Source organism: Cheilinus undulatus, linkage group 21 (assembly GCF_018320785.1).
Source record: "Cheilinus undulatus linkage group 21, ASM1832078v1, whole genome shotgun sequence".
NCBI classification, from domain to species: domain Eukaryota; kingdom Metazoa; phylum Chordata; class Actinopteri; order Labriformes; family Labridae; genus Cheilinus; species Cheilinus undulatus.
In genome coordinates this window covers 12805683-12827744 of record NC_054885.1, presented here as the reverse complement: position 1 = coordinate 12827744, position 22062 = coordinate 12805683, and the positions used below count along the sequence as shown (strand labels likewise).

Sequence of the window (22062 nt, the reverse complement as noted above, 5' to 3'; positions counted from 1 at the left end):
ACCTCATGTATCAAATGAGATTGAAAAAATATAAATGTTCAATTTTATGGAAATTTGGAGGTTTTTTTTGGGGGGGGGGGGTCGGTAGAAAGTCAAATAAACATTTCAGTCAAAAAAAATAGAATTTTCTGGCTATAATTTGTGTTGTCAGGCTTTAAGGGGTTAAACCGCAATTGCAATATTTGGTAAAAAAAAAAAACAAAAAAAAAAAACAATTAGATTATTTTCCGAAATTGTTCAACCCTATCTGCAACACAGGTGTGGAAAATTACACCTTTTTAAAAATAGCACTTTATAATATTCACTTTAAACCATGCAGCATTTACATTTATCTCATTATTGCATGTGCATTGTTGTTATTGTTGTATTATCTTTTCCTGATATGGGACTACAATTGTAAATAAGTAGTTCTGCTAGCTCCAGCATGTTTACATTTGTCTTTAACACTTGGGTTTAATCGTGGGTCACATACCGTCATGTCACCTACTGTTTTAGAATGTGTCGTCTTGAACAAACACCTTTATTATCAGTGGATTTCATCTGTTCATATTTTATTATGGGCATGATAAAATCTTATAAAATATTTGCAGTTTCAGCCGATATACATCATGCATCCCTACTAGAAACAATAAATGTTCAGTTCAAAGGGAGTTGACATCACACTCACAAAAGCCTGCTTTATCAGCACAATATCAATACAGAGAAGCCCCATAAAGCATCTCATATCTAAATATGATACCGTTATCGACTGTTTTTATTAGATCCGGTTTTATATGACCCTGCTCCCTGCATGTGAGCCATCAGTAAACTTTGAACCTTAAGACCATTACCGTCTCAGCCAATCAGAATCCATCACAGTGCGGGGAAAGATTTCACACACAGTGAGCCTCTCCTCCTTCTGGCCCATTACTGGACGCAGTGCACAGCCATTACCCTGATAAAACTAACCATGTGTGTAGGGGAAAGGGTGCAGAGTGTATATGGACGAGGGGGAGGGGGGCTGAGTGTGTTTCTGTAGCAGTCCTGTGGGAATCTGAGAGACATGCTGTGCTCGCTGAGTTTCCTCTGCATCTAAATCACTACATTAAAACCTCACACACATACAGAGTGCATCTTTAAATCAATAGCAAAAGCAGGTTTCCAATTAATCACCAACTGAAGCACGCACAAGCACACAGCTTCATGCACGTGTTGGTGTGTGTGTGTGTGTGTATCCTCCGCTCTTAAAAATACTGTGTAGGTGGATCTTTCCATACTCGGCCCGTTCACACACAGATTTATTGAACTCTTTCCATGTTTGCCTCTGTGTGTGTGTGCTGCACGTGTGTGTACTCAGTGAGTGTGTTTCTGAAGTGGCTGCACTGCATCGCTGTGTGTGACCGCACTGACATGTGCAAACAGTTGTGAGAGGGTTTGCAGTGAATACCCGTTGAGTCACACACGCTGCGGGAGCTTCAAACACACACATAGAGGATGCAAGCATGTGCAGGAACAGAGATATGGATCCCATCATCCTGTTAGTTCCTAGTAATACTGAAAACACACATGCAAAACACACACACACTCAGCCTGTGAATAATCTTTGGTTAGTCTCGGTACGTTAACTCTGCTGGAACTCCTCCTCCCACAACTAACCATTTGTGCAGTCTTACAGTATCTGTCATTATTCATCACATATCCTCACATTCTGTACATTTACATATGCCATATCACTAGTTTACAGTTATAATCCAAGCCAGATGACAGCACTGCTCCTGCTTTGCTTAGCATTTATGCTGGTTGACTCCTGGGTCAAAGACCGGAGTAGAAACTGTGGAGCATGCAGCTAGAAATTCTGGTCCAGTTTGGGTCCCTAAGGCCTAAGGAAAACCCCAGGAAAAACACCTTTTTTGGTCATTCTGTGGCTTAAAAATGATATAAACACTTCACACAGCTCAAAAACCAAGGACCATATAAAGAACAGACAGCAAAACACCTCGCTTTAAGTGAAGCCAAAATATTTAGCACTCCTCCTGCTGAGCGACTGAAGTATCATGAACCCCCTCTCCACCATGTTAACAGATGGGACAATGATCGACCTTAACATTAAGAATACATCTCATTTAAATTATTTGTTTGCGACCTGGGATCTTGGAGGGGGTGCAAAGATGTCAGGGTGGGTGCTGGGCTTTGTTTGCTCTAAGGTTGCCAAAAGTAGATTTGCACATATTGACAAAAGCATGATTAAACAGTCATTAAGTAGTTCAGACAAAGCTATTTTGGCAAATGAAATGTGCACAAATTTTTTGGGGGGTTTTATCAACGAAACAATTTAAATCAATGTTGCTTTTTGACAGAAGTATGTCATTTTTTCTTTTGATATGGGTCTTGTGGAGGTTCAGCTTTTCTTAGGTACATGTAGGAAGAACAGATGCCCCAAAGAGAAATGGTTTAAATGTCTGATACCAGTTCTGTGTCTGCAAGTGGATAAGTAGATCTTATGTGGGGCAATTAATTAAGAAAATATTGAAACATTGGGTGCATGGCCTAAAGGTCCATACAGGTTTAAGTCTGGCCCAATCTCTCATCCCTGTTTCCAGCTCAAACCCCAAAAATATATCTTTTGAAAATATGAAAGCATGATTTCTTTTTTCTCTGTATTGCGCAGTCCTACTTGTGTTGTGGTCTTTCTTTTTCAGACAAGTTTAGTTTCAGTTACTTTATGGTATAAAATGGGGAATGCAATAATTGGCAGCAGTATCAGCCAGTAGCTAAGCTCTTTCACTCCATTTCTCCAGCTAGGCTACTGGCAACAAATGTGCAGTATATTAGCACCCGTTGCAGGAGTAGTTTGGCTTCTTATTTGAACAATGGTAGTACGCTAGGGCATGTTGTCCATTCAAATTCAACTTTCATTCAAACCATTCACACCACTCATTCATAAACATGCAGCCAAAAATGTTTGACAAAGAACAGACAGACAGCAATACAATCTACAGTAAAATGTATGGACCATTAATGCAAAATGCCTCATTGCACAGCAGGTTTGCCATCGTAGAGAGCATTGGCATCTGACCCTCTGTACTGCCACAATGTGGTCACACCTGTCAACGCTGCACTACTTTCAGAGCACTTCTAGACAAATCCAATCCACTTTCTCCACAATAATATAATTAAACCACAGAAACTGCTAATTTCTGTTCATATTTACAGCTGATGTAGGAGGATTTTTAAAGCCAAAATATCAGTTGTAACAGACAGCAGAAATTTCCCTGTCTGTCAATACTGATATCATAACAATAATATCCTGCATCCCTAATAAAAACTTCTGGTTTTGTATTTTTTATTATGCTACTTAATAGTTATTTGTAGTGTGTTTGGAGTTGAGAAAAGCATGCTTAAACCTATCATTATTCTCTGCATTTTCTTTAATAGTAGAGCTGTTCTGATTCTGATACCAGTATCGGGAATACGTCCAATACTGCTTAAAATGCAGGTATTGGTATCGGCGAGCTTATGCACCAATCCAATACCGTTTGGTTTAGCTTTATATTTTGCTTGGTTTAGCCACGCTAAATGTTAGCACTATAAACCGGAAATCAATTCTTCTTTGCTGCCAGAGAACACTGCACGCACGACCTAACATGTTTATATCAGCGAAGAAGAAGGAAAAGACCCACGGCAGCAGCAAAGAATAGTGGCTGTGTGACATTTATTCTTTGAATGTGGTCGTCAAAATGCCTTCCAGACAGGTGCTGTTGTACATGACAAGAAGTGACACAGTTTATCAAAAGTTAAATAACTATTGAACCATAAATCTTTGCCTCTTTCTTGTTTTTCCTCTTGAATCTAGCCATTGTGCCTTACCATTGACACTATTGATGCCTTTGAATCCCCTACAGCAGTATTTTTAGGGAGCCTGGAACTCGTGTGACTTTTCAGGACTTTAATGATTAAATCCACACCAGTAAACTTTTTTTTTTTCCATTACTGTTTCTAGAATAGTTTGCCATTTGCTTCCTTTGTCTCATCTAAAAAAAGCATGGTTTATTCTCAATGATTCATGTCTTTTTATTCCCAAACATGGCTTTATAATTAATCAACCATTAAAACTGCTTACAAAGTTAGTTTCTCTGCAATAGGTCTTAAAATCATTCTCACCTACAGTTTGCTTTCTAATTGCTACCTGGTGTGTGTGAGGAACAAACATACGGCTTCAGTGAACACACAAACCTAACCACCACCTGTCAGCGTTGTTAAAGCTCTCATAGGATGTCAGCAGTTTCCATTCCTTCAGGCCAAACACCGGGGTCTCACACAAACAATCACGTGAAGATCCACTAGTGAACGGATCAATCTCAGCATCGCAGCCCTACAGCCCTTTATCACACAAACATGCTACAGTTACACTTTTTGCTAGTTATCGGGAAAAAATCGAATAGTCCGAGGGTGGAAGAGGAGGAAGAGGAGGGCGTGGTGGACTGAGGGGGGAACATTTCGCTCCTCGTTCCAGAAAAACATCCAAACTGTAGCCGAGAGAGAAACATCTCTTTGCATGTTTTGGCATTACTCTTTTATTAACGCACTCCCTCTCTTTCCCTCTCTCTTTCATTCTCGCAGCCCTTTCCTTCCTTCCTTTTCTCGCTCTGCCTTCACAGCTCCGTACCACACTCCGACCCCCGACACGCACACACCAACACACACTTTGGCTCCCACTTCACAAGACAGTTTGTTTGCCGTATTGGGATAAGAAGGTTGCCAAGAAACACGCTCTCTGACTCCAAACACGTTCTGAGCCTCTATTTTCAGATCCTCATAAAACACAATATCTACGTGTCAGGGAGGACAAACACACACACAAAACGAACACGCAAACACACAGTAAGGGAAAATCAAACTGCAGAACAAGAGCTGTTTGCAAATTGATCTAAAATGAGGCAAAAACATCCAAATCCAAAAGCAAAATTACCAGAATATGTTCGAAAGCACAAACATCATGAGCAAAAAGCCTCAGAGTGGATGTCGCCAACAACAGCATGTACACACAATCTCTGTGAACCCATCTGTTATCTATTAGTAGTACTCAGAGCAGGGTTAGCAAGAGGGGGATGTCGATGATCTTTGTTTTTTATTCCCTGAAAGACAAATAAGAACATACACAAGCAAAAACCATGTCACGTACTCTGTTTCATGCAAAACATCACTAGTCACTGCTAATTCTGTTACACCAAAATGACTCAAACGCTGCAGAAATTATGAAACTGGCAACACATCTCTTTTTGTGTTCCTTGGAGCAGTGAGTCTGTGGTTTAAAATGTGCATCTGTTAATGATTCTACAATAAAAACTTCTGGTTTCTCCTCATGAAAGTTTTTTTTAACAGAAAACTTCATGTTTGTGTTTGCGAGCTCAACGCGACCACACTTGGCCATTTCAGGTCTTGGATAAGTTCACATTGCCACACGTCAAACCTCAAGTTCTGCAAACAGCACTGACGTGTTTGTATCCTATGAGACTCTACTTTTGCAGAATAATTAAGAGAGAAGGAAATTGTGCAATTTGTTTGCAAAAGAAAAACATCAGCAAAAACAGAAGTGCTGTTTTCAAATCTGCCCTATAGATAACTGGCTTTCTGGGAAAATGAGTAAACAGGAAAAGGTTTCTAAGTTTGATGTCTCATATTTATGACCTTACCTCTTTTTTGAGAACCCACTTGACCTAGAAACAGTAATGAGAGCGGTATTCTCTTTCTTATGAAATGGGACGACCCTTAAAGTGCCTGACACATCAGCAGAAGCCCTCGATGGCATACACTGATTTATTTTTTACACATTTGTCACAATCATTTCAGATCATTAAACAAATTTTAATACAAACCATAGATAACCTGGGTAAAGTAAAAAAGTAATCCCCTTAATTTAACTTGCAATACCCCAGCCTGATTACTGACAGACCTGTTGAACCAAGAAATCACTCAACACAAGATGCTGCGATCCAAAGAAATTCAACAGATGAAAAACAAAGTCATCAACATCTATTAGTCTGGAAATGGTTACAAAGCCATTTCTGAGGCTTTACCTTATTGAGAGCCATTACCCACAAATGGAAAAAACTTCAAACAGTGGGGAACCTTCCCAGGAGTGACCGGCCTATCAAAACTACTCCAAGAGTGCATCGACAACCCATTCAGGAGGTCACTAAAGAACCCAGAACATCTAAAGACCTGCAGGCCTCACCTGACTCAATTGATGTTAGTGTTCATGATTCAACAATAAGAAAGAGACTTGGTAAAAAAAAATGGCATCCATGGGAGAATTCTAAAGCCAAACGCACTCCTCAGTAAAAAAAACACAAAGGCTTGTCTCACATTTCACAAAAAAAAATCCAAGACTTTGGGGTAAATATTCAGTGGATTGACAGGAAAAGGTTGAACTTTTTGGAAGGTGATGCCCCGTTACGTCTGGCGTAAAAATAACAGCATTTCATCAAAAGAACATCATACCTATTAGAGCTGTTTGGATATAACTTTTTCCTACCCTATATTTGACAAAGAACATGGCTCTACAAACCAAATCATAAATGTATAGCATTTCTGTGACTCTAAAGTTTAAACACTTCATGATTTCCAGTTTATAGCGCTAACATTTAGCAGAATATAAAGTTAAACCAAATGGTATCAGTGCATAAACTTGTACTTGCCAATACCAATATCTGCATTTTAAGCAATATCAGACATATTTCCGATACTGGTATCAGAATCAGAACAACTTTGATTCCAACAGTTAAACAAGGGTGGTGGTAGTGAGATGGTCTGGAACTGCTTTGCTACTTCAGGACCTGGACGACTTGCTGTAATTGATGGAACCATGAATCCTGATAACCTAGAAAAAGTAAATCCCCATTGAAAAACCGACTCTGTTTTTTTGTCTAATGTTCAAATTTAAGAGCTGTTTGCAAATACTTTTTCACAGCACTGTATGTAAACATTTGTGACAACGGCTTGCATCAGTAAACTTGTACTGATGCTTGTGCAGCCATCTGGTAGATGGCATTCAGTAAGATTTCCCATAAAGCCAGAAGTACACTGTGTCGTTTTTAGAAGGTTTCAGACAGATTTTGACTTTCTGACTTTTAGCATGGGATGGCGTGCTGGCTGACCACTGTCAGACAAATATATTGCAGCTTAAAAACAGCATGTGCTGTATTGAGACGGAGCCAAAGTCTCCAGAGAAAGATAAGTGCTAATGAATGGGACAGATTTAGTGTTTGCTTTCATGATGACTAGTGAGTTGGTCTGAACTTTCTGTAAATTATTATCTGACTGAAATAAGTCACCATGGAGCATTGTTAGTCTTTAGGTTACAGCTGTACTGCCCCGTACTTCTCCCACATGGATTATTAACTCCATCAGACACTGGACTCAACCATTCATGCTGCTGTTTTTCCCCAGAGTCAAACAACACAGAGGACAGTGGCTGATTTAGGATACAGGGTGGAAAATTGAACATCTTGTTCCAAAAGCTTAGGTATGGCATTTTAGGGACTCCTTCAATGCTAATCAGCTCTAGCATGATTCACCATCCTGACATTTTACCTACAGCTGAAGGAGAGTCTCACATTAATATTCTGTTCAGGAGCTGGAGGAGGCTTTCTGTTGATTAAATTTATCCTAAACCTTGATCTGGAATGTAAACATAAAACTGGTTTACTGACTGGCACTATGTAAGCATGGTCTATTTCTGTGGTAAAATCCAGTTAGCTGAAGCACAGGTCAAATAACACAATCAAACAGGAAAGTAGCTGTGTAAACTATTGTGATGGCTGCTACACTATTGAAACCATCCCCTATGAATTGTTAGAGTAACCCATCTTTATATAAAGCAGACCTTCTGACTTGTGATCTTGCCTTTATTTACAACAGCAAACAGAAAGTGCAGCTGCTTAATGGCTGCAGCCAGCCTCATAAATACGAGTTTTTCCACCCAAAGAAAACAGTAGAAAAATCACAAAGTACCCATGACAGTCTGATGGAAACACACCTCATGTGTGTTTGAGCCTCGCTGTGCCACAGAAATCTCCCGTGAAGACGGCAGGTGTTGTTTTGACACACTCCTCCATACCGACAAATGGAAACGCTCTTATAAACAGGCAAACACACACACATATACACACCGTCACACACAAAGACAGACTGGCCTGCACAGTTGCATGGTAACACAGATGCAATGTGAGCATGCACAAGAGTGTGTGATAACTACATCTACACTCGCAGCTCAGACCGGGACGACTTTGGGTTTAACCTTTATCCTTAAAGAGGAAGAAAAACAAAACGTCTGAGGTGCAGACAGAGAGGTGGGATCTGAACTCTGAAAATTAAGACATGCTCAAGGAATTCAGTACATTTTCCACATGATACCCCAAAATAGTCAACATGAACTACACTAAGCGAATAAAGTTTTTCATAGCTTTTTATAAAGTCTCAGATCATCTCATGAATGTAACAAAAAAAATCCCTGGTTGCTGATTAGATTCATCTTTAATTTTATCATTAGCGGAGCTGTAGCTCATTTTTTGTTTGAATTTTTTACATTTATACTTCAAACACTCACTATTAAAGCTTTCAGCTCTGGAATTTAATGAAACATTCATTTTGTTTCCACTCTGTCCCCTTGTGGATAAAGCTTTACATTTTTTATCCTGTATTCCTACCTGTCTAAGAAAGTTTCTGAGGAAACTTTCTGCCAAAAAACATCAACAAAACAAATACTCAGCATGTTCTTGATGGTCTCTTTGCATCCAAGGATCATAAAGAAGCATCTGTATTAATTTTGGCTGTTTCAAACCAGCTCAAAATCAGAATTACAGGACTTTCTGTCAAGTAATAGTTAAAGTATAGGCAAGATAAAGATGGAAAACACGCCTCCTTTGACCCATTGTACAGAACAAAGTTGAAATACTCCTCCAACAGGAGCTGATTATGCCCTAACAAATCACAACTGTCATCACGCTCTTTCATATTTTGCAGCGGTGTTGTATTGGTGTCATTTCAGTGCATTACAGTGTTGCTGAAGCATGAGAGAGCATGCTGTATAAACACATAGCAGGAGCTCCATAGAGCCTGTGTCACCTTAGAAACCACTCAGCCAGCACAGAGGAGATCCCTTTGTTCACCATGAAGACCACGCCTTGATCTGCCAGTCTGTACAGACACTATCAAACTATCTATGTGGTAGGGATTGCCTGGTAGAGTCTCAAAAGTGAATTTTGCTCTTTCCACAAACCAAAACAGGTATTTAACTTAGTAATAAAACAGCAGATCAGATCAGATTCTTCAGCTGGTTTGAAGCAGAAACACATTGTTATGGAATGGTTTTTTAATAGTTTCTCCTCTACTTTGCTAATTTACAGCCCTGCAGGAGCCTCATCTGTTGATTGAGCATTCAATCAAGGCAATTTGTTTTTCAAAGGCATCAAATAACTGAATAAAACTAAACTTTTCAGAAACATAAACACTAGGGCTTGAATAAGCATGATAACGTACTTTGAAGACACAAGGCACACTGAAGATAAGATTATTTTGCCCAGTATTTTGGTTTCAAAGTTTGACTCATGGAGGGGGGTGAGATTATATCCTCCGCTTCAGTCAGACTTTAGAAAGTAGTGGACGTAGTCTGAGCTACGTCAGCCATTAGGTTTCAGAAGGAGGACGACATATCAAAATGCCGTCTTAAACTTGCCTTTTCATGGTTCTTACCTGGTGGGTCAGGGCTAGGGCTGGGCAGTCAATTGAAATTTAGATTAAATCGCAATTTATCCTAATGCAATTTTCAAACTGCAGAAGATGCAATGTTTCTTGAGGCAGAGAAAAACGTTTAAGTGTCAATTATTCCAGTTATTTGCAAAAAAAACCTGCTTTCCTTGTTTTTGTATAGAAATCAGACATCAAATCACCATTCCCTTCAGTACAACAACTCAATTATGCAACTTCCAATTAGTCAAAATAATCGCATATTATATCAGAATATTGGGGAGAAAAAAAACTGCATTTAGATTAGTTTTCCAAATCGTTCAGCCTTAGTCGGGACCCAAAAGTGGGTCACAGAGCTGTTTTTAGTGGGTTGTAATTTGGTGCCTGAAAAAAAAATATTTAGGATGTACCGACAGGAGTTATTTCTTGATATTGTGACTTATCAATACTGCTATCATGGACAGAAATAACTTGAAGAAAACTGTGTTTCTTATGATACTGGCTTCATTATTCAAGATTTTTTTATAAGTTAAAAGTCTTGGGTATCACTGCAAAACAGGGTGAAATAAGATGTTGGAATATGTCCTCATAAAGTTTAGTCTGATCTTTATTCTGTCAAACGTTGTGTCCCATCAGGTGGTGGTGGGCTGTAGGACTACACCAGCTGAGAACCCCTGCTTTGGATCAAACTAGTAATAAACAAAGGGGTGGAGACGGGGCCTCCTGACAAACAGCTACGCCATGCTCCAGCAGCAGTGCCCCTAATTATGCACAACTTGTATCCACTTTAAAGCCAAAACAGGTGAGTTTTTAAAAAGTTAATCCCCATGCAGCATGTGCCCATAAATGCATGAAGTATTCTAACTAAATCTGTTCCAGAACCAGGATGCAAACATGTTTATTTCTGCAATGATCACGGTTATTTTAACATAGTGCTGCTGACCTCTTGGCCAGGTCTCAATCTCAGTGGGTCTTTATCTGGTTAAATACAGGTTAAAAAAAAATAGGGCGGGTATGTGACTTCTTCTTGTTCTGCAGCCAAACTACAGCGTTCAAGTCTTCCACAGTAGGTTTATTTTTTAACACAAGAGGTTGCCACTTTCAGGGAGCTGTCATGTGTTGGCCTATCTTATTAAACAGCCTATAATTTCAAAATGACTATCGATTGACTGAAAAAATCTGTTGTCTTTTACACCTCTCCATAAGATTAAATTGAGATAATGAAATGTGTTTGCAGAGTTAAAAACAAAAAAGTTTGCTCACATTCAACCAATTTTAAGATGCTTTGAGGGCTACAGAGTGAAACATGAAGCAGGTGTTCCTGCTCAGTTAATCTGACTCCTCTCATGTTAAGCCTGCTCCGTCTCCTCCAGGTCACCACACAATCTTCACTGTGAATGCTGGGAGGGATATCATGGAGCTTATGTAATGGGCAGAGCAGAGACTCACCAGACAGACAGAAGGCAGCATGTGTGTGCGAGTGTGTGACCTTTGAGTGTTGTTTGACTTAAAGGGAGGAATCTGGCACACAGAACGACTTAGCTAATGCTTCGGGTATGTCGACATGCTGCGGCACGCTCGTTTTCTCACCGAACACACACACCTATCACTCTTGTGTTTGACAGTTTGTGTGTGTGTGACTGTGTGTCGTTTGTCTGCCTCTGACAGGTTTATTGTGGCGGGGCAGCGGTGCCTTGTGCTTTCTCTTAAGGGGCCTGTTTTCTCTCCTGAAGGATTCAATTAATCTGAGAGGGGATGTGTCCGAGTTACATCTCCACATACACACTAGGAAGGGGGGCTGTGTCTTGAATACATATAAACACCCACTCACATTAATTTTAAGGTAAACAGACACACTAACCAAGCAGCATGGAAGACAAACTGGTAACCCTGCCCTGCCCTGCATGCTGCATGAATCATAGTCTTCTGTGAGAGTCTGAAAGAGAAAACACTGGAAAAGCCACCACATTTATCTCCCCGTGTATGAATGTGTTGTGGTCAGGATAAATCTCTTTCCTTCTCTCTCTCGCTGCAGTGTCTCAGGGGGAAACCCCGGCTGTAACAGCACTAAGCACAATCACATGCTCCCATTCCCATACACAAGACCCCAATCCTCTCATCTATACACCGCTTCCCTCACACAAACCTCAGCTCTTATCCCTTGAAAAGAAAACACCACTTTCTACCTTTGGGATTCTACCCATTTAGTACTTTTCCATTTGTCTCCGTCTATTGACTTCCCTTACACTCACCTCCATGTCTCACTGCTGCCTTTTCTACTCATTACCGAGTACAGGATATCTTCATCTAAGTGTGACGAATAGAAAAGAGCAAAAAAGTTCAGACAAGTTATTCTTAACTGAATGAGGGCCGCCACCCTGAACGGCTTTCTCGCCCTATTAAGCTCACATTTGTTCCATTAAGCCATCTAAGATCAGTCTATACACTTAAAATAATCACAGAAACAATGGTTGATTCATATAACAGAACAGAGATTGAAGCTACACCCAATTCATGTAGTTTCTACCCGCTCTGAACACTCTGAAAAGAGCAGCTGGTTCATACACAAAAGTGTGTTTTTTTTTTACATTTTTACACAACTTCTGCAGCATTTCTGTGTTAGTTCGAAAGAAGTGAGTCATCTTTTATCTTCTTTTTTTGATAGTAATCCAAGGAAACAGATGTAAGCAGCTTATTACTAGGAGTACTGCTTCAAAATCTCATCAATACTGTTTGCTAGACACAACAATTTCTGGTAAAAATTGTTTTGAGGGAATGTACAATGATGGGTTCCTGTTGATATCTGCTACTCTGATATTTACAAATTCCTGTTGGCAGATATCCATATTAGGGCTGGGCAATTGATCACAGATTAGATTAAATCGTAATTAGGCCTGCTGCAACTTACAAAATCTCAGATGTTGCAATATTTCTTTAACTTGATATGTATCAAAATACCAGTTTAGTAAATCTTTAAAGCAGCAAAGATTTTATGCACATTATGCAAACATTCAAGTGTCATTTTTATAATGTTTTTTAAAAATCCTCCTTTTGTGTTTTATGTATGTTTTTCTTAATCAAAATGAGTGACATAAAAATGCCAATGTCCTTAAATAAAGCAAATGGCATCACATTTGCAATATAAGCAAAAATAGTTAGCTCATTCTAAATAAAACTGATGAAACCTAGTGTTACTTCACGAAAGTCATACCCCAGCTGCAATCAGCTTCACCTCCTCCACCCCAGCTGCCTCCTTTAAAGCTTAAAGCTTGTTGCACCCCAATATTCTGATTCGTGCTACTATGTATTAATTAGTGGAGCTGCTGAGCATCCACACTATTGATATTCGCATCAGCAATTTTGTGTATTATTATTCTTCCACGCCGGCTATCTCCTCCTTCATACTTTGTCGTATCGACACCATTTGAACTTTAAAAAATCCTGTTTCTTCATCACTCGACTGCTATAACATTTCTCATTTCTAACTTTTTTTGTATATAAAATAAAGCTATTTTCATGTTTTTTTCAGCTATTTCTATGCTTTTTCAGCCATTGAATGCCATTTTCAGCCACTATTAGGGTATTTTCAGCTATTTTTGTGCTATTTTCAGCTATTTTTAAGCTATTTTCAGCTATTTTAAGGCTACTTTCAGCTAATTTTAGGCTATTTTCAGCTTTTAGGCTACCTTCAGGTATTTTAATCCGTTTTTAGCTATTGAATGCCATTTTTAGCTACTCTCATGTTATTTTCAGCTATTTTGATGCTTTTGGCTATTTTCAGCAGGTCTTCCACAATTCAGCTCTCAGCATCCCCATGCAATTTCAGCTGAAATTGCAATTTTGATCTAGTTGCTTCTGAAATAATTTCATTATTTTCAATGTACATGGTGTCATTTATGGAATTACTTACTGTTTGAATTTGTTGAAAAATACATAAGATTGATATAAGAATAATAGCATATCAAAATGCAATCGCAATATTGGGGGAAAAAATCACAAATTATTTTGCAAATCGTTCAGCCCTAATCTATATTAATACCGATACATAAATATAGTTCAGACAGAAAACATAAGTCCTTAAAACAGTTTAAAGTTGAAGGATGAACAAAGAAACAAACTTCAGTCCTTAGAAAAGAATGTACACAAAGGTTGTAAACATCAGTAGAAATGAGAAATTACTTTTTAAAGCTAAAATCTGCCGGCATTCTCCCAATATTTTTGTGCAACTGTAGTTGTGTGCAGTTGTTTGTAAACAAAATTTATGCCAGTCTTCATTTGTTAAGTTTATCAAACACTAAATAACATTTCCTTGTATTATTTTGTACGCTTTCACATCCTTGTTTATGTCTGTAACTGGTGTTTTCATGCAAGCAATCTTCAGCAGGCCACAAAGCAGCAGTAACAACACCAGCAATCCCATGGCTAAAATGCCAGTGGTATGGAAATAGTTCAGGCTTGAGAGTGAAAACAGTCCAAAAGAAACTCGCAGCATCTGCAACACAAACATGTAGTCCTAATCTGATCAAACTGCCACTTTCCTATATCTACAACTGAGCTAATAGCTACAGCAGCAGCGGCCATCGGATACACCAGCAGACCCCACCTGTAACGATTGCAAACCCATGCTGAAACAGCGCGAGAGAAGAGCGAAAATATCTGTGCTGTCATGAAAAGTTTTCAGTGTAGCATTTGGCTCTTGTTTGATTAAAGGAATTCTCTGACAAAACCACCGCTGTGGCTACATTCGAGCTAATCATTCCACTAGCAGCCATTGGAAACAACCACTCCCAATACAACTAACCACCACCACGTCACTATCACACTCATGCCAAAGCAGGTCTGCAGAACAGCAAGAGCATTTCTCCATCACGTTTAGACTCTTTATTTCATGCAGAAATGTGGTCCAATTCTGATAAAACTGCCACTATGTTGTAGCTACATCAGAGCTAATCTCTGCATTGTAGGCAGCCATTGCAAAAGGCTAGCAGAACTTAACCCCACCCATAGCTACCGCCTCATTCTCCTCAAATGACGCCGACTGGTCCGAACAGTGTTTGGTGTGGCACAAATGTTGTGGATTGGAGCTTTTAAAGGTGGATTTGCCTGATGAGAGAGATGAGGAAGTCTGGTAAATCCATCTGCTTTGCAAAGTTAGCAGGGCCGCATTTATACTAGCAATTTGATCTGACATCTCCAAACAAAACATGCAAGGATGTACGGTGACTTCACTATAGCAACAGAGGAGAAGGCTGCAACACTAAAGCAACAAACTCTGGACTGTGGGAGGAAAGACAAGAACCCTCGAGAGAGGGATACGGCAAAAAAGACCACAGAAAAAGTGGTCGAGGTGCTGTGGAGAACCTTCACCTCATTTTAAGGTAACAGTGGGTAGAGAAAAAAGAGTGAGGGAGGAAAAAGTTCTGTAGCACTTTAGAAACCTGTGATAACAAGATTGCCTTGTATTTGACATTAAGGTTTTACTCAAATATTCATAAGAGTTTTGATTCATGTCTCAGATTAAGCTGCTATATTTCATCAGGGATGGTTGTTTTGAATCTGTGATTCATTTGTTTTTGATCTCACTCAAATCAAACTGCTGACGCCACTTTGAAGTGTGTTGGGGTGTTTTAACTCAATTTTTTAGTTCAGTTTTATTTTGATGAATACTGTGTAGTCAAGCAATCATACCACTTCTAAGTGGGGCTGAAATATTTCAAATTCATTTGTTGAATTTATTGTTATTGTGAGTAATGAAGCTGTTTACACCACTTTTAAGTGGAGCTGAGGTTATTTGAATTCACTTCTCTGAATTCAAGTTTTCCTGCCTGCTCGTGTCTCTTAGAGGTTTTGACCAATCGCTATCAGAGGAGGGGGGCCTAGCTAGATAAATGAACAGTAACATAGAGGTATTTATGGCATCAATCGTTTTAATCAGAAATCAGATCTTCAGATGTTGATGCTGATGAATGTAGAGAAATTGGTACAACTGCAATGGAACACAACATGGCACATTCATACAGGACCCTCTGAAAATGGCTTTGCAACCCACTTCAGTCCCAACTCACAGTAAATGACCAAGGCTTTAGACAACAACTAAAGTTGCTCTGACACCAATGGTCAATGTCTTTGATCAAGCCCATACTTGGTTTTTTACTGGAAAGTAGACTAATCTGCACTGATCTGATAATGTCATTTAGAAGACTTGAAGAAGGCAGCTTGATTTGCTGGAAATCAAATTTGCTTTCCCATTTCAGAACAGCACAGCTGCTCTGTACTGCTAGTGATTTGTAATGTGTTAAACCTTTATAGATTTACTGTTTAAAAGGAGTAAAAGAACTGATTTAGGATAATTCTAAAAAAATCTAAAATTAGTTTTTATGCTTAAGAAGGGTCAAAAGTCACAGCAGTAGTTTAGCCTGCTTTGAGGAGCTCTGTTTGTTTTCAGCTTTACATTTTTTCAGCGCTTATGTTCAAAAGGTTTAAGCAGAAGGCTGGAGCCTTTTTTACTTGGCTTTAACCTCTGTAACAAACAATCCAGATAACTAAAACCTGGTTAGAGGTTTAGGGGGTAGGAGCTTACCGGGTTTGTTACTTGATTAGTCTTTTGACTAGTACACTCATCATCAGCCAACGCTGCATTTAAGGTTTTACAAAGAGCCTGTCTTTACCAAGAACTATGGTACAGCCATGTTTAAGTAAGTCTGGGCTTCTTTTTGAAGACAAAAGTTGCTCAATAAGGAACTGCAATTCATTCCTAGATAAATTTATACGTCTGCGTTCAATCTAAGCCTTAGTATAAGCCATAGGTTTGCATAGCCCTGAAACTATGCAGAAGCCTACACACGTAGCCGGACATGCACCTCCTAAAAAAAAAGTAACTATGCACCAAAACAACAAAGACTGAGAGTCCTGTGACTGGTCTGCTAGGTAGCATCGGGTGACTGCCAGCCTCAAAGCAGTGTAAACAAGCAAGCTGTGTGTACCACATTTAATTTAAGTTGCCACAGTTTCCAGTACACCAACAAGTAGACAAAGTGGCAGGACCAGAAAAGTGGTGACATAATGAGGACAGAAATCACAGTGACAACTAGGCCAAGTATTGCAGTGCAGAAGTACAGAGGTTTTCACAACACTGGATGTTGCCCTCATGCACTAATCTCTCAGACCAAAACAAACTCCCTCAGTGCCCCACGTTGTGGATGCATGGCTAATGGCTGGACGGCGGGTGGTTTGTGCAAAGAAAACAAGAAGTTGAGAAAGGTGCCGTCCTGTCAGTGTGAACACAGAGCTGAGAAAAACAAACTCAAGAGGCAGTTTGACTTCGCTCCTTTTTGGAAACTCATTTTTTCACAATGTAAATAGCAACAAATATTTGATATCTTCTGCATCAATCTTTAAAAATGTTGCATATTATGCATTTAAAACTGACCAAATAAAGATTAAATCCACATGGATGTAGCCAAGCCTGACAATACAGGCAATGATGGTATCACATCCACAGTGAATAGGAAACAGCTGTTGTTGTTTAAGGATATCATTGGTTTCGTAATAACACTTGGTGTTGAATTAGGTCTGGACTAGCCTCAGTATTGGGAAGGAAATATGGGACTGAAAGATCTTTAAACTGTGATATAAAATCTGCAGCCCTATAATCCATAGCAGTGGCCATGGAGACTACATCACTCCAGATCAGTCACATTTCAGCGGGTCCTACCTCTGCTGTGCTCACAGGCGAGTGGGAGGGGAGAGGACAGATGGCCTCAATCTGGTGATGGAGGCTCCGGCAGACCTCCAGTAGACAGAGGACCATTTACAGCCATTTTATAAACAACGACTTGGATCTTATCGTGTTTAGATTAAACCTCTGTGTGAATAGGAAAAGGGACTTTAGGTTAAATAAATATATCTTTAGGGAGAGAGGTCCTTTTCTGTACCAAAGTAAACAAGGGGAAAAGGCAGACTGCGCACACATTAGAAGAGGTGGGAACCCCTTAAAAAGTGAACTTAAAAAGTAAATAATGAAACCTCCTGGGAAATGAAGGTGTGTTGGTAGCTCAACTCTGCTATCAGGAGGTCAGCCAGAAATAACAGTACAAAAAACCTGTAAACAAAAACAGCAGCAGGCGACCTTGGCTCCACTGCGGGGTCCTCCAGTGTCGAGTTCACGCTGTTTATTGCGAGTTAAATGGGACCATTATGAACATAAGCAATTAGCGGGTAATTATCATGTAACAGGGCTGTGTGGTGTTATTAAAGGAGCGGAGCTGAGATCTCAGTTGAGTTCGGTTAATGTAATGTGTGGGGATTTGATATTAAAGGGGGGTGTCATAAAGCTAAATGACCTGCATCGTACGGTAGCTGTGGTGGAGTTTCAGTGGGTGGAGGATGAGAGTCAGCGTAGGGGAGATGATGAGAAGGTCAGTGTGTGGGCTGAATGAAACCTATCCCGTTTTATAAAGGAGTGTTTAAGCTGACAATCCAGGCTGGAATAGCGGCTGGGTCAATTCCACTTCAAGAGCACGCACACACACAAAAACACACCCCACAAGCAGTTTTCAGCTGGTTTCACAGCCACGGGAGGGGACATTATCTCCACGCCACTGCTACACGCTCGCAGAGATGGTATTTGCACGGTTTAGAGTAAATCCAAACATCTGATCGCTCCTCCTGAAAAACATTTCCACGTTACTCCTCAGCCGCAAAAAATCACATCAACTCAGCTGCAATAAGCTGCGCCCTGGCCCATCGCTTTGCTGCGATTCAGCCATCAATCATCCCCACGCCCCCCTGCTGTGAGCTGATTTCATCTCTGACAGCTTTTTCATGTGTGTATCAGTGTATGTGAGAGTGTGTGGGCTCTACCGGTGTGTCAAATTAACGTTTCATCAGAGCCCTGCCCTGGGAGCGCTGCAATGCTTTACTAGACCTTCTGGTAGCTCCATGATCCGGATGACAAGTGCTGCATTGAACCCACGCTCTGCAATAACGTCAAGGAGAATAGCTGCGGAAGACTTTAGTTATCTCTGGGGTTTACCTCTGAAAGAGAACAACTGGAACTGTATCACTGTTTCTGCAACTATATGACTTCTTCAGAGGCATTTGATAGACTTTCCAGCAAATCATTTCCTTCTTAAACATGCATGCGAAAGTGTTGTTACCCTCTTCTGCACAATGTTATTTCAAGGCTTTCATTCCTAATAACAGGAGCAGGCATTGCTGTGCAGAAAGTGATAGTAGAGAGAATATCAGCAGCTCAGCAGGGAATAGCATATACTGTAGATGATCTACAGGAAAACACACACGCCCACTAGATTTAAACAAACACACGGTGGTTCACTCTGAAGGAGACTGCCTCTTTAATGGCCAAGCATATGAAAGCCATCCACCTTACACACACAGATCCCTTAATGTACTTGAAGCAGGAGAAGGGATGTGGAACAGGATGTGTAGAGATGTAGCAAAAAATCACATATCAACTACGCATTCACTGAGTGTTTTCAAGGTAGAGAAAGACCAGAGGCTGAACCACAGCTCGCACACTCCAACAATTTTCCTCCAAAGAGGTCAGAAGTGTTCTGTCATCCTTGCAGGGTCACGCCCCCAACCCTCTCTTGCACATACTTAAACTGCATCTACTCTCACAGCAGTGACGGTAAAATGCTTCACATGCAATCCAATGCCATTACACCCTGACCTGCATACTGCTGCAGCAACACCCACCAAAGCAGCCTGCGCTGATGGAGTCCTAAAATCCAACGTAATGTGTGTAAAACACTGTCAATAGATTATCTGTGAGCCCACTGCCCTTTTCCAAAGCTAGTGAGCCAATAGTTTTACATCTGTAACTTGTCTTTAACAGCCACACCTCCTTACAAGACCTACATCTGGGTTTATTTCCCCCATGCAAACACCGTAGCGACATCCAAGTGATGACCGCACATGCTGACACAAACTGTGCGCATTTTTGGCGCAGCGTTATTTCAAGTTAATATTTGATCATTTCATGGGTGTAACATTACATCATTCAAGCAGCAGAGCAAACATCAGGCACTTACTGTGGTGTGGATGTAGGTTAATGGCCGATGGCAAGAATTTTCCGGAGTGGAGAGGCGGCGGATGACTCGCGCCCAAGTGACCGGGCGAGGGAGGGATCCTCCCGGCTGCTGCTGCTGCTCCGAGTCGGTGAGACTCCATTGCGAGCCCCGCCAACAACGGAGGTGGTACGTGGACAGATCGGGGAGGTCCAAAATCTCTGCCATCCATTATACACGGAGGGGAAAGTTGGGGAAAGAAATAGTCCGTTCGGATAGGCCCCTTATTCCGAAAAAGCCAATTTTGGCTATAATAATGTTTTTAGTTTCCCAGACGAGTCGGGCTCCTTTTCAGCCATCCTGCTGACCTACAAAATACAACAAGAAAAACATCGCTTGGTATACAATCAAAGGGCACACTGAGCAAACTGTTGGGAAGTGCTTGTTTTCGGATTTCTCCTCTTTCCAGCGAAACAGGCGGTCCAAACGTGCAATGACGCAGTTTGGAAAAGCACTTCAAAAACTAAACGTTGAATACTAGCAGTCGACGGAATGATAATTCAACTTATTCCTTGAGTGTCTGAATTGAAGGTTTAAATGCAGCTTGAAGTTCAATCGACATTTTTATGATCTTATGTTTCAGCGGACCAGCAGCTCTCCACCCCCACAGCACAGCGAGCAGCAGCCGCACCAGGGCTCCGCTGCCCCGGGGAGACACATGCAGGAGAGAGGGGCGGCCAGCTGCTCTGCCCCGGCCATGAAAACACCCTCTGTCCCGCAATGGAAACGCACACGGTCACATTTTAATAACCCTTTCTATCTTTTCCGATTACACAGCTGTTTTCCTAAACCGTAAACCAGCAATGTAGGCAATGGGCCGAGTCGCCCTGTAAGCCAATACACCATAAATACTGAAGGCGCATCAAATATAAATTTCAAACGGGTTAAAAATAAATAAGGTTGCAAAAGCCTGCATCATTCAGCAGCGGGGTTAGTGGTGTTTTGTTGCCCACGGAAGCGCATTTAGTCCGGGCTGGGTGCTGCCCAATGAGAGGAACCAAAACCTTATTCATGAACACTTTAATCGCGGTTTTAAAACTAAAAAGCAGAATTATTCTGCACCATACCCACAGTTACCAACACGAACAAACTTTAAATGGTAGTATTACGATACAATGTAGTTTTATGGCCGGATAGATTCAGTTTAATCTGTATCGACTTGGACAATGCCCCTTAAAGCTGTTAAAAGGTCGATTTAAATCGTTTTTGTCAGTGCATAATGAAACAAAATCTTCACATGCGTTTTTATTTTTTATATTAAAAGTTAGAAAATGGATATTAAGTATATTTAAGATGGATAACAAACAAATGCGACCTTCTCCCTAAGCAACAATAAACAATGATGTCATGTTGAGTCAAATTTGGCTTTTATTTTGAACAAAGCCTAAGAATAAACACAAGTTAACCTCTGATATGACTTGAATTTGAGATAAAACAAGGCGAAAGTCGAGTTAACCTTCAAAAGCTGCAAGCACAAACACATTACAGCAATGACTCGTGATATCCAGGCGGGCGGGATGCGAAGAAAGACTGCTTTAGAAATCACAATAAACCCCCCTTTTCCTTCAATAAAGCCCTCCAGATAGAAATGCTGTTCCAAGCCCTCTGAATGAACCTAGACTGGTAGTTAAAAAGTATCGTTTCCCTCTGAGGTCCATGCGGCAAGGCAGCAGAGGAGCTCCGCATTTTCAGCCACGTTTCAAACTTTTCACGGTTCCATTAACGACACGCAAAACTTTGTCAGCGGAAACGTCTGCAAAAGGGGGCTTTTTACATCGACAAGATCCCCTTAATTGAATAAATAACTTACGGGATAACCTCCGCGCCATTTTCACACGCATTTATAATCTGAATTAAATTCAAACATCGACAACTTGGACAGTTTTGCTGTTAAAAGTCGAACAAACAAGTAAAAAACATGCCGACCGCTTACTTTAAAGTGGAAACATGGGGCGGCGAGCTAAAAAAATGTTTCTCAAAATCCGTCCTGGTTGCTGGCAGAGCTGGAGTAGTCCATTACAGGCTCGTCCGAAGGTAAACTGGGGGATAACTGGGGGGGAGAGACAGACCCTGACGCGTCCGTAAACTCTTCAGCAATGAAACGCAGCATTGTTTTGCAGGTCCCGCCCATCTCCTTCGCTACCACCCAACCCCAGCCCAGCCCAGGACGGTTCACACAGCGGCCTCCTGATTGGCTACGCGGGCTGTCAATCAAAGACACGCCGTACAAAAAAAAATACTGGCA

At 40.7% G+C, this 22062-nt stretch overlaps 1 protein-coding gene across 1 annotated transcript in view; it reads right to left on the bottom strand.

Moving 5' to 3' along the window:
- Window positions 1–21902, bottom strand: part of tnrc18 (trinucleotide repeat containing 18) — a 72728-nt gene extending 50826 nt beyond the window's left edge. Inside the window, exons 1-2 of the mRNA XM_041817530.1 lie at window positions 21751–21902; window positions 19782–20125 (exon numbers count right to left, since the gene is read on the bottom strand). Coding sequence (XP_041673464.1) covers window positions 19782–19989 — 208 coding nt within the window. The 5' untranslated portion in view covers window positions 19990–20125; window positions 21751–21902. The remainder of the gene's footprint in view (window positions 1–19781; window positions 20126–21750) is intronic.
- Between the last annotated feature and the right edge of the window lie 160 nt (window positions 21903–22062).